Here is a 26,271-nt window from a genome sequence, read left to right on the forward strand (position 1 = left end):
TCATATCCTAATAAAAAGTTATTTTCTAGCTGCCCGTCATCGGGCCTTGAGACAGCGCACTGTCTCCCTGTGTCGCCGCAACTCGGAGACCTACTCCCTCACCGGAGCAGACTTCAATCGATCGCACATCAGCCTCAACCAGCTGGCCTCGCTCTCCCGCCGCCAGATGAGCCTGACGCAGTCGGAGCCGGACAGCGACAAGGATATGCCAGCAGCTGCTGGAGGCTCTTCCTCCGCTCATCCGGGTGAGTAGCCTTCGAACCTTGACTGCCGATATTCGCGCTCTAAATTCAGGCTACTAAATCCGTCATGCCAACCCACCTAACACCAGAAACTACTGCCCATACCCAAAGAACCAATCCAGCAAACCGATTTGGCCAAAAAGCACTACCATTAACCATTAACCATTAACCACTGACCATAACCGAGTGTCCACATCTCTCTCTCTCTCTTCTCTGAAACCTAACCGAACTCTAGGTAAATCAGTATTGCATGCGAAACCCTCCAGAAATATCTTGCTGAAACTGCACAGCGAGTACACCTCGATCACGGACGAGCTGGAGAGCGTCTGCCACATGATAGCCTCGCCCACGGTCTCTCTGCAGAGCAACAAAGGTAAGCCCCAAGGAGCACAGGGAGCACGAGCGAATCCGAGACCCCAATCCGTGAGCCAAGTGTAAATAAAACTAACCGGGTGAACCCGTATCATTGCCTTGCTTCCGCCGCTGTGCCGTTGTTGTCGCCTCCTCCTGCCAGCAAAGATTCCACCACCCTCCAGCAGCATTCCTGCTTTGTCCCGCAACCCGACTCATCTTTTATAATTTTCCATTGACTTCGACAGCTTCACTGGACCGGCCCAAGACGGAGATGTCGCGGGCGGAGGCCGCCGCCCTGCTGGAGAAGAAGCATTTGAAGGAGTGCGAGGAGAACGATTACAAGATACTGGAGGGCCTGATTGAGGCACGCGGCTCCATTGATGCCAGCGCCCAGCCCTTTGAGGTGAGCAGGAAGCATGCGGAAAGGCTTTATCCTTTTTCTGCTTTGTCAGCGAAAAAGTTATCTTTAGACAATTTTTGGGCTAAAATGTGTCAATTAAGGGATTAGCAGGATTGACCTTTTTATCATCTAAAAATAGCCAAGCTGACGGGCAGCAAAATAGGATCCCCCTCCCTTATACTAAATATATATATATATATCCCTCCACAGATCGGCGTTTCCATAGACTACAGCCATCGCTATCCGCTGCGACGCGAAACTGCCGTTGAGCTGTCACCTTCAAAGCCCTCGGTCGAGGGCGACCTGATGGGCGGAGCCACTGGAGGTGCCGCCAGCGGCGGTGGCGGTGATAGTAGCGACACCAGCGGAGCTGGTAGCTGCGGTGCCATGGTCGTCGTCTCGAGTGGCTTTCAGCTAAAGAACGAGCGTCCCTGGCAGCGCAACTCATCAATGGAGCAACAGACCTATCCCTCTCCCCTAGTGCCCACGCGGGCGACCAGCGATTTCCTCAATCCCCCGTACGAGGGCAGCGGGCGGCTCTTCAAAAAGTCCAGCGAGAGTTTGCAGAAGAACTCCAGCACGGAGACAGACTACTCGGCGCATCCATATCGCTTCATCAAGCAGAGCTCCAACGAGACAAACACCTCGCTGACGGGCTCCTACAACGTGGACACGCCCTCGCTGACCGCAGAGCCCTCGCTGGATGCCGGCGACTCGCATTCGGCGACGGGAATTAGCATTAGCGTTGGCGCCGCTGGCGGCGCTGCCACGGCGCGTTACCAGCCCATCCGCACGGCCTCTGTGGGCGCCGCCGATGGCAGGCGGTTGCGGGACGAGAGCTCTAGCTCTCTGGATCTCAGCTCAGGTGGAACCACTGGGCCAGTGACGATGCAGGCAGCGCCGGCACCGCCATCGCGTCCAATGCTGCTGAAGAAACAGTTTAGCGTGGACCAGGGCAAGCCATCTCAGCCGGCGGAGGCTACTGCCACTGCCACGGGCATGGCCACAGCTACGGCTCAGACGCCGGAGCCTGCTCAGGTTGGGGCCAAACTGATTTCCACGCTCAAGCCGCAGCCCTTTGCGAGCAAGCTGGGCATGAATGTGCTCAAGGAGAGCAGCTCCAGCACGGAGGAGTCGGGCTGTTCCTCAGCCAAGAGCAGCAACCCGGCCCTGTCTATACCCCAGATCAGTACGCATCTGGTGCAGGACGAGATAGCCAAGCTGTCGTCGAACATCAAGAGCAGCACGGAGTCGGAGAAGGATCCGCCGTTCAACGAGACAATGTGTTAGCAAAGCAGGAGGTTGCTCAAAGGGATAACTAGTCATAGGCTGAGCTGGGTGATACGAGCCTAGAGAGCTAGGAAATCAGATATCAGATATATATATAGGCGGGGGGATCGCATGTTACTACGCGTTAATGATTTTTGACAATACATAGTTCACAAATTCTCTGTATTTTTATACAAGTATTTATTTAGAAAGCAAAGTCATTGTTGTTGTTATACACTCTACAGGAAGTCGGGGAAGGGATATCTGTTTTTCTTTATTTTATATTCTCTGTCAACAAGAACAGGAACTCTCCTTTTTCGAGGAACCACCACCAAAGAATTACATATGGTAACGCCTAAGTTATAAAAAGATATATCGCTTACACGGTAATGGGTACTCTGTACATTCTACTCGATTCTTGGTACTCGGTACTCGGTACTTGGTACTCGGTACTTGGTACTCGGTACTTGGTACTCGGTACTTGGTACTTGGTACTTGGTACTCGGTACTTGGAACTCGATCCTTGGTACTCGGTACTTGGTACTCGGTAGTTTGTACTGGGTACTCTGTACTCGATACTTGGTACTTGGTACTCGATAATCAGTACTAGCTACTCAGTACTCGCTACTCCCGTACTGGATACTTTCACAAAAAAGCCACTCCTAGAATATAGTCAAGTCTCTTACACATATTGTTGCTGCAATCCTGCAACTTTCACCCAAAACATATCTCTGGAAGCAACCACTCTACTTTATCCAAGCCGCGAGATCATGAGCACGCACCACCTCAAGGCAATTGGAAACTTATATCGCAGCAACTCTGTGTCGTCTCGTCTCAACTTAGATAGTCCGTTTTACTTGCTTATACTATTATACTATACATATATATATAATTCGTGTATTCTGTGTACCACCAGCTGCCCTTTTGTCGGCGGCTTTAGTTAACTATTATTGTAAATAAATAGAATAAATGTTATATTATGGAAAAAAAGATTGCTAAGATTGCTAAAATTGTTCATGTTTGGCCAGTGTGTGCTAATACCTTTAATTAGTTTTAAAAATTATACGCAAGGATTAAGATTAACAATGCATTTTAATAAAACAAAACAAAAGATTTATGATTGTACTTATTTAATTTAAGAATTGTATGTTATTTTTTAATTACAAATAAATTATTAAACTTTAAGTATTTAAAACGAAGTTAAGGGATTTTAATTTTTGGAATTTTTAAATAAAATAAAACCGAGATATCATTGGGCATAAGCTTGGCATTTCCGAGGTTTGAAAAAGAAAAACCAAATGCTTTCGATTTAAATCGATTTTAAATCGATTAATTTCATAGTTTTCCCATCACTATTTGAGATCCCCCTAAAGAGTTTGATATCCTTTTAGATTTCTTTGGTTTTCATATAAAATTCACTTTATTAATTCCTGTTTTCAACAAAAATACACTTTGTTTATAAAGTTTTTATTATTCACTTCGCATCGTTTTTTAATACTCTACTATAATACAAGAATAGTTCCTAAATAGACAGGTATTGGACCTACAAAATTTACACATTAATAAAGTCTTTTGCGTCGCCGTGTAAAGTAACAGCTAGGAAAACTATACAAACAACTTGGTTTTTATTACAATTAAAATTATTTTAAAGTGTTTTAATAAATATTTACAACAAATGGCAATAGGACTTTCGCATCGATTACTTCTAGAAACTAGACAAGGCACTTATGTAAGTTAGCGTAAATTACTAGAAAGTCAAACCGGCAAGAACATTCAATGCTTTAGCGGTTCACAAGTTGCACGTAGTACTCCTATAAGGTAGATTTTTTTTTGTTGTCGTAACTAGCCTATCGTTTTTCGGTTTATCGGTTTTTCATTGATAACACACTTGGTATAATCTGCCTTGGACTTCCTGTGGCAGTTGGTGACTCGAGCCATCCATTTAGAATGTGATGTGTACGGTGACTGGGTTATGGCCTGCTCGGAGTTAGTTGTTCTCATTGCTGTTGAGGTTCTCGGCCTCCGGTTCGCCAGGATTCTGATGGACCAGCCTGTCGAGCTCCTCTTTCTTGGTGCGTTGGAAGAAGCCCATCTGAGGAGTAAGTAAAAACAGGTCAGATAATACTCTATTTATAAATAACTTTCCAATTACAAACCTTGTAAAGTCCATAACTCATTGCAGATAGCAACAGCAGGCCACCGATTACGGACACCAGGATAATCCACCATATACTTCTCGCCTGCAAATGTTTATATATCACATTGGGCTCGATCCTCCGGTTAATGGCAAACGACGTGGAGGTGGGATCGCCCTTCTTGCGCAGCTCCAGATCAGACAGGATCACAAAGTACTCCCAGGGATCCATAAGTATAGAGTTCACTTCGTTCAGATTCACATTGTAGCGCATATTCAGGTTAATGGATTTCTCCGGCCTGAAATGTACCTTCATCTCGGCCCGGATACAGGTGGTCATCTGGGGATCGCGGCAGTGGAAGACAATGGTCCGGTTGACCGGCAACTTGTCTTTGAAGTCATCGCTCAGCATATCATGAGCCTTGACGTTCGAGATGCGAGCATATTGCTCCCGGTTGGCGGTCAAAGCCTTAAGGTCCCTACGCTTCCGTGTCATCGAAGCAGTGGCCACCGAATCCGTATCAAGCACCTCCATGGTCTGATGGATGTGACCACTGGCGGATATGTCATAGCCTCCACCATTCTGCGTGATCACAGTCCTCTCCAGGCCACCGCTGACCGTGGTGGATACCTCTTTGGCGTCCAGTAGGAGCAGGGTATCGTTCTGGTCGTAGATATCCATGTTCACCAGCTGGGAATCGTAGGTGGCCTGTATCCTCAGGCTGTTTATGTTGATAATGGGTATAACAGCCGAGGAGCCGGCCACCTTGTAGGCAATGGGAATATAGAAGGACAGCGTTAGCTCCTCAATCACACTAGGACCATTGCTCTTGATCTCGTAGTTGTTGATGATTTCTGTCGAGTTGCTGTAGTGCTCCAGGTCAATCTGTGCATTGGTTTGGCCACTGAAAGGTTATGAAAATCTTAGCAAGTCTTCTAAGGTTTTATTTAAGTTTTATGTCTTACCCGGTGGCATCGATCTCGGTAAACTCCTTCAGGCCAATCACATTAACCTGCCTGTTGTCCATGGGATTCGCTTCCCTTCCCGTACTGAACACCTCGGCGGTGATGATCAGTGAGAGCCCACTCAGCTGGCTCACATCGAAGCTGACGGTCAACGAGTCCCGGTCACCCTTGGCCAAAGGTCGTCCTCTATTTAGATCGCACACCATGTAGGCCTCGGTGACCTTGCAGTTGCCGGGCACTTGGGCAAAGGGCAGACGGGAGGCGCTGGTCACGTTGAACTGGGGCAGGTAGGCAGTCTCTCCCACGTTGGTGATCTCGTAGTTCAGGCGGAGAGTGTCGGCGCTGCCCAGGATATAAGTGGAGCTAAAAAAGAGGAAAGTGTTAAGACCAATAAAAAAAAATTAAAAAGTGTTTTCAGCTTACCTCACATCCTTGCTCTTAAGTTGCAGATCGGCGTTGCAGACATCGTTGGCACAGCCTGTGCTGAAGATGATCTTATCCTGGTAAACCTTTGGATCCGCTGGATCCACAGCCACACAGGTGTCGCAGAATTCTGTTTAAAGATAATTATGTTATTAAAGGAACCCTTAGCATATAAACAAAATATAATAAAAGCTTACCCTCCGATTCGGGAACCTTCTTGATCAATTCGTAGTGCATCTCCAGGTCAATGGGCGTGAATATATCCTTCTCGCTGTAGCGCACCTGGACCTCAAAGACGCGGCACTGCTCGCCCAGTCCAGCATTTGCCTCGAAGCTCATCTCGTTGGTCTGCGTCTGGGCGAACTTGGCCCGCTTCAGCTGCGTATCCATGGCTATCCGGATTTTTAGCTCCTGCTGCTGTATCTTGGTGTCCTTGGCAGTGGTGCCCAACCGATAGCAGGCGGAGATCTTCACCTTGTCCTGCTCCGGCTTGATCTCACGCGACTCTGACTTCACGGTGGCATGAACCTTGACCACCGGATAGGCTTTGTACAAATACAGAGCCTCGGCATTTGGTGCTCCCACGGCAAAGTCATTGAAGCCATTGTTATCGATATCGGAACCGCGGGACAGGCCGTGGCCAAACATGTGGGTTCCATATTTGGAGGCCTGCTGGCTAGGAGCATCTAGCTGCTGGCTATGCTTATCCCTCAGTCCCCGCTCGCTGCCCAGGTAGATGAACACTGAGCCATTCCCAGCAAATGGAGCGCCTACGGCAATGTCTATGGAAAAGGTAATTATTAGTGAAGATTCATTTAGATCTGGAGCTTAAGAACTATAAAGAAAGGCCTGCTAAACCCACCATTAAAGCCGTCATGGTTGATGTCACCCAGTCGGGAGAGGGTGGTGCCGAAGCGGCCATTGCTCGTCAGCGGCGAGCGCAAGATCTTCCTCTCAAAGTTGAACTGCAACGATAAGGAAGCATTAGTCAGTTTCTCATATTTCACTGAGCAGGGAAGACCCACTTCAGACCCACCCATAGACGGAATCATGGATTACTCACAAAGCCCTTGTTGATAAACACATATATGGCTCCGTTGTCGTGGGAATCCTCCAGAGCGTACTGCGGCGCCGAGACGATCACATCCGTTTTGCCATCCCCATTGAGATCCTCCGCTAGCACCGAGTAGCCAAAGTATTCGCCAAACTGCTCACCCTGGAAGACGTGGTGCTTCTTAATCTTTTCGTTTTTGATGTCAAAGATGTAGGCCTCGCCGGACTGCTTGTTGGCCTGGGGGGCGGTGGCCACGTAGAGCAGTGTGGACAGGTTGGCGCTGTCGAAGTAACCGGAGCTAACCGCATAGCCAAAATATTCATCATCATTTCCGGTTGGTGTGGCGACCAGCTCTTCGTAGTCCTCATTCGCAGCACTCCGTATTCGACGACTGCGGCGGAGCGCGCTGCTCGTGTCCCGCCGACTAGCTGAGGGCGTGTCGTCGTTGTCATTCTTACGGTACAGGATCACTGAACCTTTCCATCTTAAGATGCCAGGTGCTCCGATGAGAAACTTGGAGTTATAGTCTACAACATGGGCACTCAGACCCATCTCGCCGTAGATGTAGTTAAAGGAGTTCACGCCTTCGTCTATGACTGCTTGCTCTTTTTTAACGCGCAGCGGCGAGATGCTGAATACATTTTTTGGAGTGCTGTCCAGGGTGTCCTGCACCCAGTAGCAGATCCCGTGCAGGTGGTAATCCTTATCACCGGGTGCGTAGAAGCGGGGAGCGCACACAAGCAGTTTGTCCGTGTCGCGGGTGCCTCCGTCCATGGATCCGCCCAGCCACTGGAAGTCATGGCGCACAGAGTCAAGGGTGACGCCGTTGTAGGGTACATCTAAGTTGCCTGTTTCGTCCAGGACATATGGATGGCATTCACCGTTTAGCAGAGAGCACCTGTATATCGCTCCTGGCTCACTGATATTGCGCTGCGACACCAAGGTGGATTGGGCACGAGGAGCACCAACGATGATGCTGAAATGAGGGAGGTAGGATGAAAATGGTATATTAATAAGGGGAAGAGATATGCTTTAAATATGATTTTGCGCAAGTTTTGTTTTTAAAATGTACCATTACACGCTTTTAAATACTTTTTTGAGCATTGTTCAAGTTTATTTTTTATAGAAAATGATTTATTAATAAAATTATTTATTATTTTATTATTTTTTGTTTCATTTATTTTATTTATTTCGTTTATTGTTAATAAATCGAATACCCACGACTTTCCAACAAATTGCTTTGACTAATTTAAATGGTTAACACCACATAAAAACCTTTGAAGCGATCGCTTTATTTGCCAAACTTTGGAAACAAACAAAGTGAACAAAATACCTGGTCGAAAAAAAACAATGTACCACAAATGTATGTTCATAAATGTAGAAATATGTATATGTATATCATTAGCAAATAAAATTGTTAAAAGTGACAGCAGCAAGCCAGCCAGCATTTCTTCTTTGTTGGCTCATAAAAAAGTCAAGAAAACAAATATAAAGTAGCAGTCAGATATATTTACGAATGGGAAGCCAGCAGTTACTACATATATACCCAGTTCTTAGTTTCTTATATTTTCTTTTGAGGTAAAAACAAATGTATTTTGACAACTGGAAATATTGAACGGATATTGTTACAATGCTCAGTACATTCTGTATTAGTCAGACATTGTGGGGCAATTGAAGGTAGTATATGTCTCATCCATTAGTCGACTTTTCCGGCGAACTTATACAGTCACAGTCAGTCAGTCAGTCAAGTGGCTTGACAATGAAAAGGTATTTATTTGATAGATTTACCAAGACACAAAATTACCCATCAATAGCTCAGCATAACTGAGAAATCGAATGCAATTCGAGGTAAATAGAAACTTGATAAGACTATATATTTATTTTCAGAGAGAGAGAGAGGTGAAGCTTATCTCAGAAAATGTTGCCTTAGCGACATTTCACTGTGACAGCGGCAATCTTATCGTAAATCGTAGCTGGCAAACGTTGCTTTGTGATAACAAATTGTCATTGGCTTCTAACTTAACCGAAGCGTTCTAGAACTAAGCGAACTCCACCCTGCTCTGTTCGGTTTTTCGATGAATAATCCAATGGAATAACTGTAGGGCTCGGACGTGCAGCACTGCAAATATTTGCATAACTTCCAGCTCTCCAACATATCGCCATGAACCCGTAAATACCATATATAGAGTCCCCTGCCTGACTATACCTCCTCCTCCTCGCTGCGTGTGTGTGCTGATAATTGATATTAAGGGTATGACCTCATCGTTTGTACAAGGCATTAAGTGCTTCTTACGGCATTTCTTTAATATTTTCCTTCTTTTTTTGTATAGCTTTCATAGCATTTTCAAAAAAGTTCATTTCATTCACTTTTAACGGCTACTACTGCTTATATATTGAGTGCCGTTTGGGGCGAAGTGAATCATCAACCTGTTTACTCCCCGAATACGGAGTTGGAAGAGTGGGGAACTTGGACTCGGAGATGCGGGAGATGCTCTTACCCATTGGGTCGCAGGCTCATCGTAAAACCAAAATATGACGCACGCACTTTGGTCATGTTGGTGTAGGGCTGGGGATCCAAGATCCGCAGGTTGGGTCGCGGGGATAGGTTGAAGGAGCTGCCAGGAAAGGGGACCACTGTGAGGCACCACAGGGCCAGAGCCCACACGATCTGCTTCATTTATGCAGATTTTTTTTTATAGGTCTTTGAGCTGCGATTAGTTTTAAATATTTTAAATCGCCACGCGATCTCCACTCCGTGTATTTATTATCACTTTCGTTATGCTTGCCGCCAGCAGCAGTGGATATATATATAATCGGCAACAGTTCCGATCGAAGGTCTGAAAGCTACTAACTGAGGCAAGGCACAGCGAGCTACACCTTGGCTCTCCCGATAAGCTGAGAGAAAAATATTGAGCGGGTAAGAGCAAACAAGTTATGGCTGTGATATGAGAGAGCCGCTTTGTTTTGGCCAGGCTTACTCACGTTACCGTTGGCCTCCGCCTCGTGGGAGTGCCATCGAAACCATCTCTGCCATATTTGCAGTTTTCAGGGAGACCACTCTCAATTGTGGAAATCAAAGTGTTTGTTTTTTTAAGCAGCTTCTTGAGCCAAAGACTGACTCATCTTAAACTCAATTGATAGGAACAGAGAACTGGTTAAACTAAAACTTAAATTTATATATTATTTATTGATAAATAGTAAGTTCCATCTGGCAGACATAACTTCTCTTACTTCTATTACTCATTTATAGCTCAGTCTAACTTATCTGGCTCTCAATTGATAAGATAAAGATTAAAACTGCAAAAATGCAAAAACATATATAGAGCGGATGCTCTTAAAATGCTTACCAAACTATAAATAAACAACTAAAAATTCAAGGCAAGCAGAAGTTTGAACTTAAAGCAAGGCAAGGGAATTAATGTTTAATGTTTTACAATGATAAAAAAGTTTAAAAAGAGGCTGGTTTTTCAGAGTTATATTTTATAAAATAAATTTCCAATTAGTATTGTTTTACATAAATCCCATGACTGCCAGCTAAGATTAGTAATTTATATATTAGTAATACAAATATTTAAAGCTTGATAGTATTTATTTTGCTGTATATAATTTCTGAGAGGAACATAGGGAGCCTCGCTAATATTTAATCTATAGATTACAACTAGCTATAATCACTGATTATTTAATGAAAATACAATCAAGTTTCTATTTTTATACCCTTGCAGGGTATTATAATTTCAGTCAGAAGTTTGCAACGCAGTGAAGGAGACGTTTCCGACCCTATAAAGTATATATATTCTTGATCAGCATCAACAGCCGAGTCGATATAGCCATGTCCGTCTGTCCGTCTGTCCGTCTGTCCATCTGTCCGTCTGTCCGTCTGTCCGTCTGTCTGTTTCTACGCAAACTAGTCCCTCAGTTTTAAAGCTATCTGAATGAAACTTTGCATATAGTCTTCTATATACTCTCACTGCTATATATGTCGGAACGGGCCGGATCGGACGACTATATCATATAGCTGCCATACAAATGTTCGATAAATTTTTCGAAAAAAAATTATAACTTTGCTGTTTTTTAACATTTTTGCACAATTTTTTAGATATGGCCATTCTATATTATTTCTGAATTTTGGTAAAAATTTTATGAAAATCGGACGACTATATCTTATAGCTGCCATAGAAACGATCGGGAAATTAATAGGAAACAAATTATAACTTCGTTGTTTTTCAACGTATTTTCATCTACTCTGAGATATAAGCTTATTTTATTATTGTAGAATTTTGGTATAAATTTCATGAAAATCGGACAACTATATCATATAGCGGCCATAGGAGCGATCGGTAGATGTAGAGAAAATGTAAAGGTGTGAATGTAAAACTGTAACTGTCAAACTGTAAACATTATAAGTATAGTTGAAATGTAATGAAATAATATCTGCAAGGGTATACAAACTTCGGCGTGCCGAAGTTAGCTTCCTTTCTTGTTAAAAGTCTTTTTACAGGCTTCATTGATTAATAACAATTCAACAAGAACTGGTTACACTCTATTTTCTATTTTTATCTTTCTTGATATATTTTAAAATTTTTACAGAAGAAAGAAAATATTTATTTGTAGTATATAAATTATTTAAAGTGATTTATTTGTAAAATATATTAATTTATTTCAAGCTCATCCTTAGCTTATACAAATTGTAAATATTTTTTATAAGCCAACAATTCGTTCAATCTTAAAGATAAAAGTCTAAGCAATTATAGTAAATAATAAAATCTGCTTCACTTAACAAGCTGCAACATCTTTTTGATTTATTTTTTATTGTCATACATACATACGTATATGTATGTTTACAAGGTTCCCCCGGCTTAGTCAGTGGAAATGAGATGAGTCACTAGACATCGCCATGCATCCACTATAAACCCCAACCCGATTTCATACGTAATTTTATCCCTCGACGAAGTAATAGTTTGAGCTTGATTGCATGCCAATCATTAAAAACAAAGTGTCCACAGTTTGAGTTATTTCTTTGGTAACAAGCACACGTCACTTTGGCTACCTGATATGCCATTTGTTCAGGCCCAAAACTAAAACAGTTAAAGGCTGTTAAAACATGCGGCCAACATTTGTTTTCACTTCGGCGGCTAACACAAACCATGCTGAAATTTTGGTAAATACACAAGACACTATCACTGTCGCTTGCGTATTTCCCCAAGAAGTGACTCATAACCATGTAAGCCGTGTCTCGCACACGCACATGTCCCAAGTCCACCTCCCACCTCATTTCACTCGGGCTTTTGTGCATTCCCACAGCGGTGTCCAAGTTGGAGGTGACCCCAAAAAATATGTAGATGTAATTATAAGGGGTTCGAAATGATGATGAATGGCTGTTCAGATTAATGAAATTAAAAATTTGGGAAAAATATGTATGTATATATAAACATATGTGAAAAATATAATAAGAACAGAGTAGTGTTGCAATTTAGTTTGCCTCATTTCTATTGTTTTTATAGCTTTTTTTTTGGATTTATTTAGAATATATAATAGATATAAATCCCCAAGCAATCTATGTCGATATATAATTACTTTCCAGCACCCTCGCAGCCACATGTGGATATACCCCCAAAGGCCTTGAGATTCTAAGAGTAAACTGAACTTTATCTAGAATGTAGTATTTTTATTTTTACAATTTTTATCAGAATTTGAGTGAAGAAAAATTTTAAATCAGGAAAATATAATATATATTGTAGGAACATATGAGGACCACCATGTAGTATAAGTGGAAACAATATGAGGACCACCATGTAGTATAAGTGGAAACAATATTAGGACCACCATGTATTAAGTCGATTGTAAATAAAGTAGGTTATCGATAGTTTGTAATGATATATGTATATGGAGAGACTGCGATCTCTACTTTTTGTCGGCGTTTTGTAAAAAGAAGTGCGCAACTTTTGGTGTAAAATAAAAATATAAAGACTGCAATATATAAAGGCCTATAATATTCAGAAGTGGTCTTGAACACGCCTTAAGTGAACTGTGTCATCATCATCAAATTAACAAATCTGGAAGTACACACATACATGCCATCGACAAACTTAAAAAATTTGCTTAAAAAAGAATTGCAATTTTTGTGCGTCGTGAATAGTTTGGATGCTACCGGCACCAAAAATATTCTGATTTGGAGGTTGCAACGAATAGCGAAACCACAAATTGAGCAGAGCGTGCTGAAATTGAAAAGGAATTTGGAATCTGGTAAAGTCGACGAAATGGAACATTCTAGAAACCTTTCGGTTGCGACGGAAAACGACGCCGCCATTTCGACAGAAACCAAAGACAACGTAGAGAAATGCGACGAAGGAGAAGAAAGAAACAACGAGAGTGGGCAACAGAATAGCGAGAGACGAGAGAAGATACAAAATGAAGATGGCGACGACCAGTACAACGACGAAGAAGACGGAAAGGACAACGTAAAGAAAAGCTACGACGTAAGGGAAAAAAGCAACGTTAAGAAAATCGACGACGTAAAGGAAAATGAAAACGTAAGGGAGATGGACAACGCGAAGCAAAATGGAAATGGAAACGACAACGTAAAGGCAAATAAAAACGTAATGCAAAGCGACAATGTAAAGCAAGATGATAACGTAAGGCCGGACAACAACGTAAGGGAAGCGGACGGAAAAAACAATGGAGATTTTAACGAGCCCGGAAATATGAAAGAGCAATGCGACTTAGACATTATTCTACAACGCTTTGAAATGTTTAAGAAAGATGAAAAAATACGTCAACTGGAGAAAGAACTCGCTAATATTAAAAATAAACAAAGTTATGCAGAGGGTGCTAGAAATAAAATATCTCTGGAAATGCTAAAGGAGCTGGTATACGTTTTTGAAGGCGACAATAAATTCTCCAACTGGCGTACAATGATCAACAATGTTCGGAAAATATACAACGTAGATGACGATGTGATGCGAGCAGTAATCTTTAACAAAGTCAAAGGCAAAGCATTGGAATGGGTGACTGCTAATCCTACGCTAATGGCAGAAACTGTAGATTTTCTGCTAAACGAAATGGCCAAACATTTTGAAAAGAAAGGGTCTAAACTTATTACCAGGAAAAAACTACAATTATGCACCTGGAAAAGAGGAAAACGCTTCGACGAATATTTCCAAGAAATGGTATCTCTGGGAAATGAAATTGACCTGGATGAAGATGAGCTGATCGAGTACATGATAGCGGGAATTCCGGATGTAAATCTTCGGAACATGGCGAAACTACAAAATTTCTCGACGAAGACCGAAATTTTAGAAGCATTCATCGATATCGAGTTACAATGGACATCATCCACACAACGAAACGCACAGGAACAGAAGGATGCTGGAAAAACTCAAAGGCGAAATGTTAAGTGTTACAACTGTAACAGTTTGGGGCACATAGCAAGCGAATGTCGAAAGCCGAAACGAGAGATGGGTACTTGCTTCGCTTGTGGAAAACCTGGACATCAAGCTAAGGATTGTGAGCAGTATAAAAAACGAGATGTACAAAATGAATATGTAAGTTATATGAAAGTAATATTTTTATCGGATACTTATTGTAAACCCATTTTTATAGAAACACTCTTAGATTCAGGAAGCCCCATAAGTTTGATAAAACAAGCATACGTTCCACCTCAAATACATTTAAGGAAAAGGAATAACAGAAGTTTTGTTGGAATTAACAAAAGTAAACTGAAGATTTTTGGAAGTGTAAAATGTTTAATTTCTTGTTTAAATAAAGACGTATTGTGCGAGTTAATGGTGGTGGATAATGAATCTATGGGTTTTTCGATTATTTTGGGTAGAGATTTCTTAAAACAATGCAACATGAAACTGACTATCGGAAAGAGAACCGAAGAAGCTGTCAAAGAAATTAATATTATGGAACTAAATGAAAATAATGACACGAATAAAAAAGTCAGTATTATAAGTGAGGAAAAATGTTCGGAAAAGAATCAAAAACGAAGTATAGGAAAAGAAACAGAAGAAAACAGTTTTGAAAATCAAATATTAGCAATTGAGTATGATATTCCAGATGAGAAACATGAATATAGTATTGGAAAATCCGTTAACTACAAGCAAAGAATAAAGTTAATTAATCTTATTGAGAGTGGTTATATAAAATGCGCAAGGCCGGTTGAACCGAAAATAAAAACTGAAATGCAACTAGAAGTTGAAGATAACAAGGCATTTAGTAGTGCTCCTAGAAGATTGTCCTACGCTGAGAAGTCCAATGTTCAAAAAATTATTGATGAGGGTTTAGAGAATGGTATTATACGAGTGAGTGAATCCAAATATTCATCTCCAATAGTATTGGTTAAGAAGAAAACTGGTGGTCTGAGAATGTGTGTAGACTATAGGCGTCTTAATAAACTGACTACAAAAGTAAAATATCCTATACCATTGATAGATGACTTGCTAGATGGTCTTGTTAACAAAAGAATATTTACGAAACTAGATCTGAAAAATAGCTATAACCATGTATACATGCATCCTGATTCAATTAAGTTTACTGCTTTCATAACTCCACTAGGACAGTTTGAATACTTAAGAATGCCATTTGGATTAACAAATGCACCATTTATATTTCAACGTTTTATAAACAAAGTATTTGAGAAAATGATAAGAGAAGGAAAAGTTGTAGTATATTTGGACGACATAATGATTGCTACACGAGAATACGAAGAACATATAGCAATTTTGGGAGAGGTCTTTAAACTTTTGGTAGAAAACAAACTTGAATTGAGAATGGATAAGTGCAGTTTTTTAGAAAATGAAGTAACATATCTCGGATATGTTATTTCAGAAAAGGGTATACAGGCAAATGAGGAAGGAATTCGGGCAATAAATGATTTTCCAATTCCTACTAAGGTCAAAGAAGTTCAGAGCTTTTTAGGAATGTGTTCCTATTTCCGGAGGTTTATCAAAGACTTCTCATTTATTGCAAAACCGCTCCACGATTTGACGAAAAAGGACAAAAAATTCGAATTTGGACTAAATGAAATGGAGGCGTTTGAATCATTGAAACGAAAATTATTAGAAACACCAATTTTAGCAATATATAATCCAGAAGATGAAACAGAGCTGCATTGCGATGCGAGTGCAATTGGATTTGGGGCGATATTATTACAAAGAAAAGGCGACGGAAAGTTTCATCCAATTTTTTACATGTCAAAGCGAACTACGGAAACAGAATCTAGATATCATAGTTTTGAATTAGAAACTTTGGCAGTTATATACGCGTTGAAACGTTTTAGGATATATCTTCAAGGCATTCCTTTTAAGGTTGTAACAGACTGTAATTCGTTAAAGTTGACTTTACAAAAGAAAGAACTAAACCCGAGAATAGCAAGGTGGGCATTAGAACTAGAAAATTATGATTGCGAATGGGAACATAGGTCAGGAAAAAGAATGCAACATGTTGACGCATTAAGTAGGTGTAATACAATTATGGTTATTGAAGATAACACGTTTGAGGATAATCTTCTTATTTGTCAAAGTAAAGACAAACAAATAATTCGACTACAAGAGATGTTAAAGGAGAGAGAGCATAGTTTTTTTGAAATGAGGAACGGAGTAGTTTATAGAAAAAACAAGGATAACTTATTGTTTTATGTACCCGAATCAATGGAAACTCACATTCTTTTTAAATACCATAATGAAATGGGACATTGGGGAACGGAAAAAGTGGCAAATATAATAAGTAAAAGTTATTGGTTTCCAAATATGAGAAGTAAAATAGAGGAACACATTAAAAACTGTCTTAAATGTATTGCATTTACAGCTAAGAATACGAGACAGGAGGGTTTTCTTCATTCTATACCGAAAGGAACGTTGCCTTTTCAAGTGTTACACATAGATCACTATGGTCCGATTGAAAGCAAAAATGCCGTAAAAAAACACATTCTGGTAGTAATAGATGGTTTTACCAAATTTGTAAGATTGTATCCAACAAAAACTACGAAATCAAAAGAGGCAATAGATGCATTATACGATTACTTCAGAGCATATAGTCGACCAAAGATCCTTATTTCGGATAGAGGAACATGTTTCACATCACAAGAGTTTGAGAGTTTTGTTTCGGAAAACAACATTGAACACTTAAAGGTTGCGACAGGGTCACCGCAGGCAAATGGCCAAGTAGAAAGAACAAATAGGGAACTGGGACCGATGATAAGCAAACTAATAAATACGGAAGAGAATGAACAATGGTATAAGGTACTGTCTGAGGTAGAATTTGCTATTAATAACGTATTTCACAAAAGCATAAATGAATATCCGAGTAAAATGTTATTTGGGATACGACAAAAGGGGAAAGTAATTGATAACGTGAAGGAAAATATAATTGAGAATGAACAAATTAAAGAAAAGGTCAATTTAGATGAAATTAGAGAAAAGGCTAGAGTAGCACAAATAAAAGCACAAGAATATAATAAAAAATATGTTGATGCCAAACGCAGAGAACCACACAAGTATCAAGTAGGGGATTATATTATGTTGAAAAATTTTAATTCTACAAGTGGAGCGTCTAGTAAGCTTATTCCGAGGTTTAAAGGACCTTATGCAATCGCAAAGGATATAGGGAATGATAGATATTTAATAAGAGATGTAGAAAATTTTCAGAAAACGCAAAAACCATATGAAGGGATATGGGCAGTACACAATTTGAAGCCTTGGATTGATACAGAAGGAAAAAATAATAGTAAAGGAAATGAATTAGATATAGAAGAAGATGAATTAAACATAGAAGATAATGAATTAGATGTAACGAATGATGAATTAAATGTAAATGAAAATTGTGAAAAATGTAAAGATTATAGGGACAATGAAGAAATAAAAAAAGAAACAAGGGAAAAATGTATTTACAGAATTAAACCTAGTTTAAGAAGCAATATGAATAATTATATATGTAAAGACAATTGTAAAAATGATAAGGAAGATAAAGAAGAAAAGATTGTATTTAAAAGAATAACAAGAGCTATGTCGGCAAGGATCGGGAGATCCTAAAAGTCAGGACGGCCGAGCTGTAGGAACATATGAGGACCACCATGTAGTATAAGTGGAAACAATATGAGGACCACCATGTAGTATAAGTGGAAACAATATTAGGACCACCATGTATTAAGTCGATTGTAAATAAAGTAGGTTATCGATAGTTTGTAATGATATATGTATATGGAGAGACTGCGATCTCTACTTTTTGTCGGCGTTTTGTAAAAAGAAGTGCGCAACTTTTGGTGTAAAATAAAAATATAAAGACTGCAATATATAAAGGCCTATAATATTAAATTATTATTAAACATGATTTCAATTCTAATTGAGAACACATTATTAATTGCTCTTAAGTAAGATGATATGTTAAATGAAAAGTTTTCTGAGAGAGTTATTTATAATTTCTTTGACCTATTTTTGTGACCTCCACTGTGTGTGTGTGCACTGCTGCAGCCGAAGATGTTCGTTGTGACGCTGGCGCTTTGTTGAAATGCCGAATAAGGAACTGTTTACTGTTTATGCGAGCGGACAATAAGCCATGATGCGGACCACACATATCTCCCCCCTGCACCAGCTCCACCTCCAACCCATCTCCACTCCCCAAATCCCAACCTCCACCCCCAATCTCTGCCAGCCAAACAAAAACAAAGACAAAGAAATGCAGCAGCTTGCGGTCAGCAAATGGTAAGAACAACTGTTACTGCACCGTTTTCCTTTGTGGAGACTTCTTTTTTTTTTTGGAATTCGGTTTAATGACCGAGAGCAAAGCGGCTAAAAATATTTGTGTGTGTGGTGGTGTCAGTGTTGGCGGGCGGGGGAGCTCTTTCTTTGGAGACGCCACTTGGAGTGGGGAATCGGTTTGGACACATTTTGTGAGTCATTTCGCCAGAATGCAAGTGGTATGTATTGGGCAAAGAGTGATTGAGTGCACACTCTCCTACAAATTTCGTTACAATTCCAAAGTTCTGAATATTCATCAGATGGCAGCCAGGAAGCCATAAAACAGGCCTTACACAGTCTGTGTTTTTTCAAACTTCAATTGATGTGAAATAAATTACAGCTTGTCGTGATTTTACGCGCAATTTCCGTACATAATTAGGCGCACTTGGTAATAGCACATAGTCATGGGTATTTTGGCTGGCAATAAAAAAAAAAAGTAGAGGAGGCAAGGCAGAGGAAGTTCCAAATTACCCATCCAGGTTTTATGGTAATAAAATATGGTCGGTCAGCACAGCCAACAACACTCGTTATGATCACGTACTGCATTCTAACGAGGTTGCTGATCGTCTGAATTAAAAAACAAGATATGGCTGGAAGTACACTCTGGTCAAAGTAAACAAAACAAAAGTTTTCTATTTCGAAGCTGGTGTGGCCTGGATTTGGCAAGAGCTTCTGGGGGGATGTATATATTATTTGGATACTCTAGGAAGAGTAGGAAAAGTGGTATCTAAAGAGCTTTACATAAGTTAAATCAGAGAAGTTATAAGGATTATGATTTTGGGAGTATTTTAAGAGGGTTTTTTGGGGCGTTACAACCAAAATTCAGTCTAGAATCTCAAGAGTAATAGCTGAAAGACTAAGAAAATTGTAAAGTATCTAGAAAATATAACTATCTAGAACAATATCTTCGATTTTCACATACTATCTCAATTAGTATCTTTGTATCTTTTCCTTAGGTTTCCCCAAAAAAAATCTCTGTAATATAATTTCCATTTCAGACTCCCCAAAAAGATTTAGAGTAATATCCGGAAAACTAAGAAAATATTAAAGTATCTAAAATATATGAACATCTAAAACAATATCTTTAATTTTCACATACTATCTCCAGCATTATCTTTGTATCTTTAGCTTAGTTTTCCCCACAAAAAATCTCTGTAATATAATTTCCATCTCAGACTTCCCAAGAAGAGCATCTAAACTTCGTTTACAATAGCTTTCTTCTTATTCAATTAACTGTGATTTGTGGCTGAGGTGTGTGTGATGTCATTTCTGGTGCTCCGAAACACCAAGAGTAGCCGCCATTGGGTCTACATATCAAGTGATAAGTAGGTCGCCCCAGCTTGCCTTTTTTTTGTCAATTGTTCCAAGTCGAAGTCGCGATCTCTCAGATCTGTGGCAATTGAAACTGAAGTAGCCAGTTTTTGTGTTATTTTTAGAAAATTTTCTGTCTGAAGTGGTATGATTTTTGAGTGTTTTTCAAGTCGGGTTTTTGGTGGACAAGTCATTAGTCTGGGATTGCAGCAACATATTTAGTGCAGCTGCCGTCGAGTCAACTCCACTTGAGTCTATTACTTCAACAGGCTGAGAAAACCATTTACAATTGCGGCCTGTCTTTAATTACCGAGCAAATAAAAGCCTGAGAGAGTGTTAAGTGTCAATAAAAATGGTCTAATTTTGCCAAGTTGCCACTTCTTACGATCGATCTTCTTTGGCAAAAGCCCCTCTATTCGTTTCCGGGTGTCGAAAGGTAAGAAAGAAGTTTCAAAATATTGACAGAGGTGTTCCAGCTGAAACTTGTGAAACTGAAAGGCGTTGCTTGTCAAGAGATAAAGGTGGGAATATCACTCTCCCTCCCTTCAAGCATGCAAATACTCCGCCTTGACAACTCACCTGGTTGGACGGATGACGAGCGTGTATCCAAAGTAGGAGCTCCTTGTTTGGTTTTGCTGGAACTTCAGATGAGTCGGCGCCTTTATCACCAAACTCGCACGTGGCGAGAAATTAAAGGCTTCTATCTGGCTTTGCAGAAAGAGCAGGGCAAGGATCACAAGGCGGCACATTTTCAACTTTAATTTTTATTTAAAACTCATCAAAAATTAAATTTTTGCATGCGTAATTTCGTAATTTCAAGCAATAAATCACAATTGTGAGCCACAGGATACGTTCCCTCGTATATGTATTTATGATTTATTGAATTTAATTGAAGCTCACTCAAACACACACTCGCACACACACTCGAGATCGGCGCGGCGTTCTCTTGGAATTATATTTATTCAATTAGGCCCGCGCCGGGCCGGCTTTCGCCGAGATCGTTGCTGAAAAATCACTGTAGAAACTAGTTTGTTTGGCTTTTTGTCACTTTGCTGCTGGAACTACTGGACCATACTACTATCTGCATATATACATGTGTATATATGGCATATATAATATATATTATAAAGCTATGTTTCCGCAACACTCATATAAATCGAAACCAAGACCGAGGCGAGCCGAGAGATCAGGCGTGCAACCGAACTTTGGACGTTTTCACTCGCCGACGATTCGAAATGGAATGAATTCAAGAGCTGCAGGCGACTTGGACAGCCCTCGAAGCCGTCGCTGCCGCTGTCATTGTACACCCGACAGGTATGTCGCCGGAAAGGTTCTTAGATTTTGAGATACCTTGGAATATAAATATATTTGGAAGGGTAAATAAACATGAGATGATGGACGAAAACCTATTTAAATGTGGGTGTTGGCTTAATTTAAGCTCAATTAAAATTGTTTAATATGTAGATATACATTGAATGTATATATTGACAGCCATATAAGCTGCAAAACCAGACCTTAAAATCGTCTAGAATATAGGTACCAAGTTCCTTTATATGTCATACAAAGTAGCTGTTTAAAGAAAGATTTATGTAGCTCTAAAAGTGCTACAAAATGTACAATATAACATATTATAATATATACTAGGTCCTTGAATTGTCTGAATTATAATTCCCGTAAGTTTACGGTATAACATTTTTATTTATTTATTTATTTTGATTTTTCTTCTTCCTAAAACTTAAGTATTTCTAATTTACATTGCTGAGCTAGTCACTAAAAATATAATATAGTTGTAACTACTTATTAATTAATCTAAAAGTTATTAATTATATAAAATATAAATTATATAATCATTATATAAATGTATATATAATATATAAATATATAAAATATATTTCGCTTTTTTTAATTTCCTTGATAGCTTCCTTCCTTTTGATTTCGACATTTTCGTGTGGTGTCTCTCCTTGTTCCGAACGCCACTTGCAGTTGCACTCACACTCGTACTCACCCTCACTCTCACCCTCCGGAGGCACACACCAGGAACACACACACCATTCACACACACACACTGGCTGCTAAATAAGACGCACATAAATAAGTGCACGCCCAAGTGCGAGGGCTGTGTCCGTGTTTTGTGTCTCAGTGTTTTCCATGCAAACAGCAAATTTTTCGAAAAGCAAGCGGCTCGGCGTCGCCTTCTTGCCGCCTGTCACCATGGAGTTCCGCGGACAGGGAGCTGGCCTTTATTATGCATATATACACTTATTAAAGGAACTCGTATTTATTCCACATCATCTCGTTTATTTCGTTATAATTAATATTTTCAATGGGCTTGATGCAGGCCCGCCAAGATTGTGCACTTAAAAGAAAGCTGGGAGTTACGTTAAGTGGAAAATATTTGAGCTTAAGGTATAGAAAAGTTTAAATTATTTAGTTTGAATTAAGAATATACACCTTTCCATCTTCTATAGAAATATAAAAACTCCATAGAGCCAAGGAAAGTCATTGAAAGACCTATAAATATTCAAGTATATAAGCCTCTTCGTTTGTATAATTAACTATAATTTCTAGGTCTACTATTTAAACCAATTTTCAATTAACAAAACTTAATGAAAAACCCAATTAATCTTTCTATTTTTTATCTGTAAGCCATCACTCTTTGGGGTAGGAGATAAAAGTAAATTAAAGTCCGCCACCATATGGTGGTTATGAAGGATGCCGATCACGATTTTCGAGGAGGGAGGAAGGCGATTACAAGCAACCGAATGTTGGTTTTACTTCACTGTCATTGAACTTGACTGTATCGCGGTTTGTTTATGCCGCTTATCAGGGACTGGGTCTAGAAATTGAGTATTATATATTATATATATAAAAACCTCTCAACCAACATTGTGGTAGGTTAAGTCCCCAGTACATAAGTGTACTTTACGATCCGTTGACACGCTAGTTAACCGAGTGGGTGACCCGGCACGAGGAGCTCAGAGCAGTTCAGCAGGGGATCAGGGTTCAATTAGATCTGGGGGAGCACTCGAGGGGTACTCGAGCTCCAACTGATAAGCCGGGGAAAACTCTAGCTTAGATGCGTGAGTGTGGAGCTCGTAATTGATTTCGTTTATCAAAGGCAATGTAAAACAATAAAAACTAATAAAAGTTGACTGGAAAAGTGGGCTCTGCATAGCATCGACCGATAAGCTCGACCGCAGCAGCAGATTAGACCCCATAAAAGTCAATTCACAAGTCGTTGAATGCTTCCATTTTCAATTTCATTTCCATTTCGATTTCCATTTCGTTTCATAAATACAATTCTTGTTAAAAAGTTCTAAAAACCGAAACAAAACAAAGCCCTAAGTAAACATTAAGACTTCAACTTCAAAAAAAGGGCAGCTAATTCGGTTCTCCAACGCCGCCTGTGGTAAGTGCTCTGGCCTGGCGACGCCACTGAAATGCACAATTAAGTACACGCCAGGCGATTTGACAGCAATTGTGTGTTGCAGCAACAAGGGAAGAAAACAGCAGCAGCAGCAGCAGCAACACAGTAGCTACTGCCACACAGCACCTGCTGCAGCAGAAGGGCCTGCCCTTTTACGAGGCGCATAATTGAAGTTCATGACCCCCCATTGTTGCTTGCCCCATTATTGGGGGCATCTTTGTAAATCTATTTATGGCGCTGGAAAACAAACTGAGAAAAATTTAGTTTATATGAAAAACATTTTAATATCAAATGATGAAAGAACGCTTATATGTTACCATGTGGATTATTTATTTTATGTGCTAGTTTTTAAAACTATATTGAGTATCAAAGTAATGTAAAAAAGGTTAATTTTAAAAGGTTTATATATTTTTAAGGTCAAATAAACCTTAATAAATGTGAAATTAACATGATAAATTAACAAAATTTGGTTCTTAAATATACAAAATATAAAACATACCAACATAAACTTTCAGTTCTCTTTTGATAGTTTCCCCCGTTGTTATTTTTTCTGTGTGTTCTTGTGTATTTTCCCTATCCCAGCTGTGAGCAGCTCTGAACCCTGTAAAAACGGTTGTGGGAGTTTCCAGGCTCCCCAGAAAATAAGAAGAAAATTAAGAAAATAGGGCAGCTGCCCTTGAAATGGATCGGTTCCAGTCACAATCTGTCGTTACACTTGGCGGAAGTTACCAGCGCTTCCATGTCACAACTGCATTGTGAATGAGATGGCTTTTATCAGCAATATTCTGATTACATACAGTAGTTACAGCGCGGAGTCATGCAGCACAATAACAATAAACCAGACATATTACATATATTTTTAATATATAGATAAGTTCCGATCTGGCGACGTGAGCTTTGAGGTGCAGCTGCGGTGCCTTATTTGGGGATGTACGAGTGTCGAGAGTCGAAAGGAAGTGTAGAAAATATATAAAGCCCAACACACGTCCGTGAATCAATGCAGGTGTTCATAATCATGTTCACCTTCCTGTGACGTCAGACAGGTAAAAATATTATGTTAGAGGAGGGGTTTGTTTACCCTATTTTTTAATATTTAAAACAAGTACATAAATTGCACATGCAAAAGGTAAGAAATATATACTCTGGAAAGGAATATTCTACCCTTTTTGAGCCCTAAAACTAACCCCTTTTCCGTTTCGGTTTCAAAGAGTTATTAGCGCCGGCGACAGGCAGCCGTAATTGATCTGCTGACCCAAATATTTCAGACGCCCACATAATGCCACCTTTCAAGCGAAAAAATCAACCATAAAACACTTTCACTGCAATTGTAAAGGTCGTAAAACAATGAATGAACATTGAAATATCGCATTCTGGGTTGCCTTCCGGTTGAGATCTCGAACTCTATCTCCAGTGTCTCCCAGTCGCCAGCGAATTTATGTCAAGTGTGTAATGCGAGAAATCGCTTTACCAACTCTAAGTGATTTCAATGGCGCGTGTAATTGATACGCTAATGGGCCTGCCTTAGCCTTTTATGATCAAATCTATGTATATATTTTCAACTCAGGGTTTTATATATCATTTCCATTCCGTCACAAAATGTCACGCCAAACAAGGGACTCTGAACAGCTTTCGATCAGCTCGTATAATTGCCATCTTTTAAGTGTCCATTGCGCTCTCGGCACGTTGTCGTCGTTAAATAATCAAACTATCGCTTAAATGCTCCCTACACATCACATAAAACGACATCGTCTTCGTCGACTTCGTCCAGAACAGATACGGAAATTAAGAATTCACATCATGACCTGCTAAAGAGACTCCTCCATCGCGTCACTCGGACGTGATTAGCGGCTGCGGTTGAGACTGCAGCTGCTGCTCGCTATCGGATTTTAAAATGGAAAGTTTCTGCGGATTTATGAATGCAATGCACAAATATTTGAAACTCCCAACAAAGGCTGACTTACTGCTTTGCTTGGGGATTTTTACATAATTAGGTGGCAAAGCAAAAGGGTCTTAAAAATTACGACGCTGTGTGCATCTTCGAGAAGGAGATAAATTTTTTTATTCAAAGATCCAAGGGGGAATGGCTTTGATTTATTATTTCAGAGAAATGTTTACTGGGTTTCTGGGGAATAATTTGAATTATAGATTTTATTTGAAATTTTAAGAGCCCCCAAAAAAGGTTGGTTGAATTTTTCTATGAATTTTTAGGGCTTATAAGAAATTACTAATATAAATTCACTGCCTTTTGAATAAATAATAATAATAAATCAAAATAAATAACTAGCATTAATTTTTCTAAAATCTGAAATTCATTAAAACTTATGGAAACGAGATTTCAAACTAACTTTGGGAAGCCAAAGTTTGCAATTTGTAACTGCTTCAAACTTAATTCTCCCTCTAAAGAGAAATTTGTACCACAAATGTGCACTAATTTACCAAAAATAGGCCAAGAAATGGTTTATATTTTAATTGTCTTTTAACGGAACTGTATTTGAATTCTAATTTAAATTCCTCAAGGCTGCCACAGTGTTTGAAAAAACTAAGTGGCAGCTTCGCGCCTGGTGATAATTCTGAGCCAATACTCAAACCAGTGGTTTTTAGCTATATAGCTAACCAGGTACGGTCACACTCATCAATTTTGAAAAATTTAATTAATTGGAAAATAAGCTTATTAGATCTAAAATTAAATTTGTCCTAATTCTTATACTAATTTTAAATTTTAAAAGAATTAAAACTGTTAAAATATTAATTTTAAAACAAATGGGTTTTATTTGATTTAAAATCAACCTTTTTATACCCTTGCAGGGTATTATAATTTCAGTCAGAAGTTTGCAACGCAGTGAAGGAATCATTTCCGACCCTATAAATCATATATATTCTTGATCAGCATCAACAGGCGAATCTAACAGGCCATTTCTGCAAGAAAAACAAATTTGATAATTTTTTGAAAATTTTA

At 39.7% G+C, this 26,271-nt stretch overlaps 3 protein-coding genes across 11 annotated transcripts in view; 2 read left to right on the forward strand and 1 right to left on the reverse strand.

Annotated features, from left to right (window-relative positions):
• Positions 1 to 3,464, forward strand: part of Trpm (transient receptor potential cation channel, subfamily M) — a 57,783-nt gene extending 54,319 nt beyond the window's left edge. For all 7 annotated transcript variants that reach the window (XM_041776767.2, XM_041776766.2, XM_041776771.2 and 4 more), the window contains 4 exons: positions 30 to 245; positions 478 to 615; positions 842 to 999; positions 1,207 to 3,464. In XM_041776767.2, coding sequence (XP_041632701.1) covers positions 30 to 245; positions 478 to 615; positions 842 to 999; positions 1,207 to 2,286 — 1,592 coding nt within the window. In that variant the 3' untranslated portion in view covers positions 2,287 to 3,464. The remainder of the gene's footprint in view (positions 1 to 29; positions 246 to 477; positions 616 to 841; positions 1,000 to 1,206) is intronic.
• Positions 3,465 to 3,883: 419 nt separating this feature from the next.
• LOC108078285 (integrin alpha-PS3-like) lies at positions 3,884 to 21,097 on the reverse strand. Of its 2 annotated transcripts, none has more exons than XM_017172054.2 (8): positions 20,468 to 21,097; positions 6,852 to 7,818; positions 6,651 to 6,753; positions 5,986 to 6,570; positions 5,789 to 5,918; positions 5,366 to 5,728; positions 4,422 to 5,304; positions 3,884 to 4,357 (listed from the first exon to the last, which is right to left on the reverse strand). In XM_017172054.2, the coding sequence occupies exons 1-8, from the start codon at positions 20,635 to 20,637 to the stop codon at positions 4,253 to 4,255; spliced, it is 3,306 nt and encodes a 1,101-aa protein (XP_017027543.1). In that variant the 5' UTR covers positions 20,638 to 21,097; the 3' UTR covers positions 3,884 to 4,252. The 2 variants fall into 2 exon arrangements, with proteins under 2 accessions (XP_017027543.1, XP_017027542.1); XM_017172053.3 differs by lacking the exon at positions 20,468 to 21,097 and adding an exon at positions 9,341 to 9,675.
• LOC121502950 (uncharacterized protein PF3D7_1120600-like) lies at positions 12,592 to 18,325 on the forward strand. 2 transcript variants are annotated; one of them, XR_011444659.1, is made up of 3 exons: positions 12,592 to 14,383; positions 14,442 to 18,210; positions 18,311 to 18,325. XR_011444659.1 is itself a non-coding variant. In XM_041777240.2 (2 exons), exons 1-2 carry the CDS (start codon positions 12,914 to 12,916, stop codon positions 14,451 to 14,453), a joined length of 1,482 nt encoding a protein of 493 aa, XP_041633174.1. In that variant the 5' UTR covers positions 12,617 to 12,913; the 3' UTR covers positions 14,454 to 14,624. The 2 variants fall into 2 exon arrangements, 1 of the variants encoding a protein (XP_041633174.1); XM_041777240.2 differs by lacking the exon at positions 18,311 to 18,325 and having other exon boundaries at positions 12,617 to 14,383; positions 14,442 to 14,624.
• Positions 21,098 to 26,271: the final 5,174 nt, after the last annotated feature.

This window comes from Drosophila kikkawai, chromosome 2R (genome assembly GCF_030179895.1).
Source record: "Drosophila kikkawai strain 14028-0561.14 chromosome 2R, DkikHiC1v2, whole genome shotgun sequence".
NCBI classification, from domain to species: domain Eukaryota; kingdom Metazoa; phylum Arthropoda; class Insecta; order Diptera; family Drosophilidae; genus Drosophila; species Drosophila kikkawai.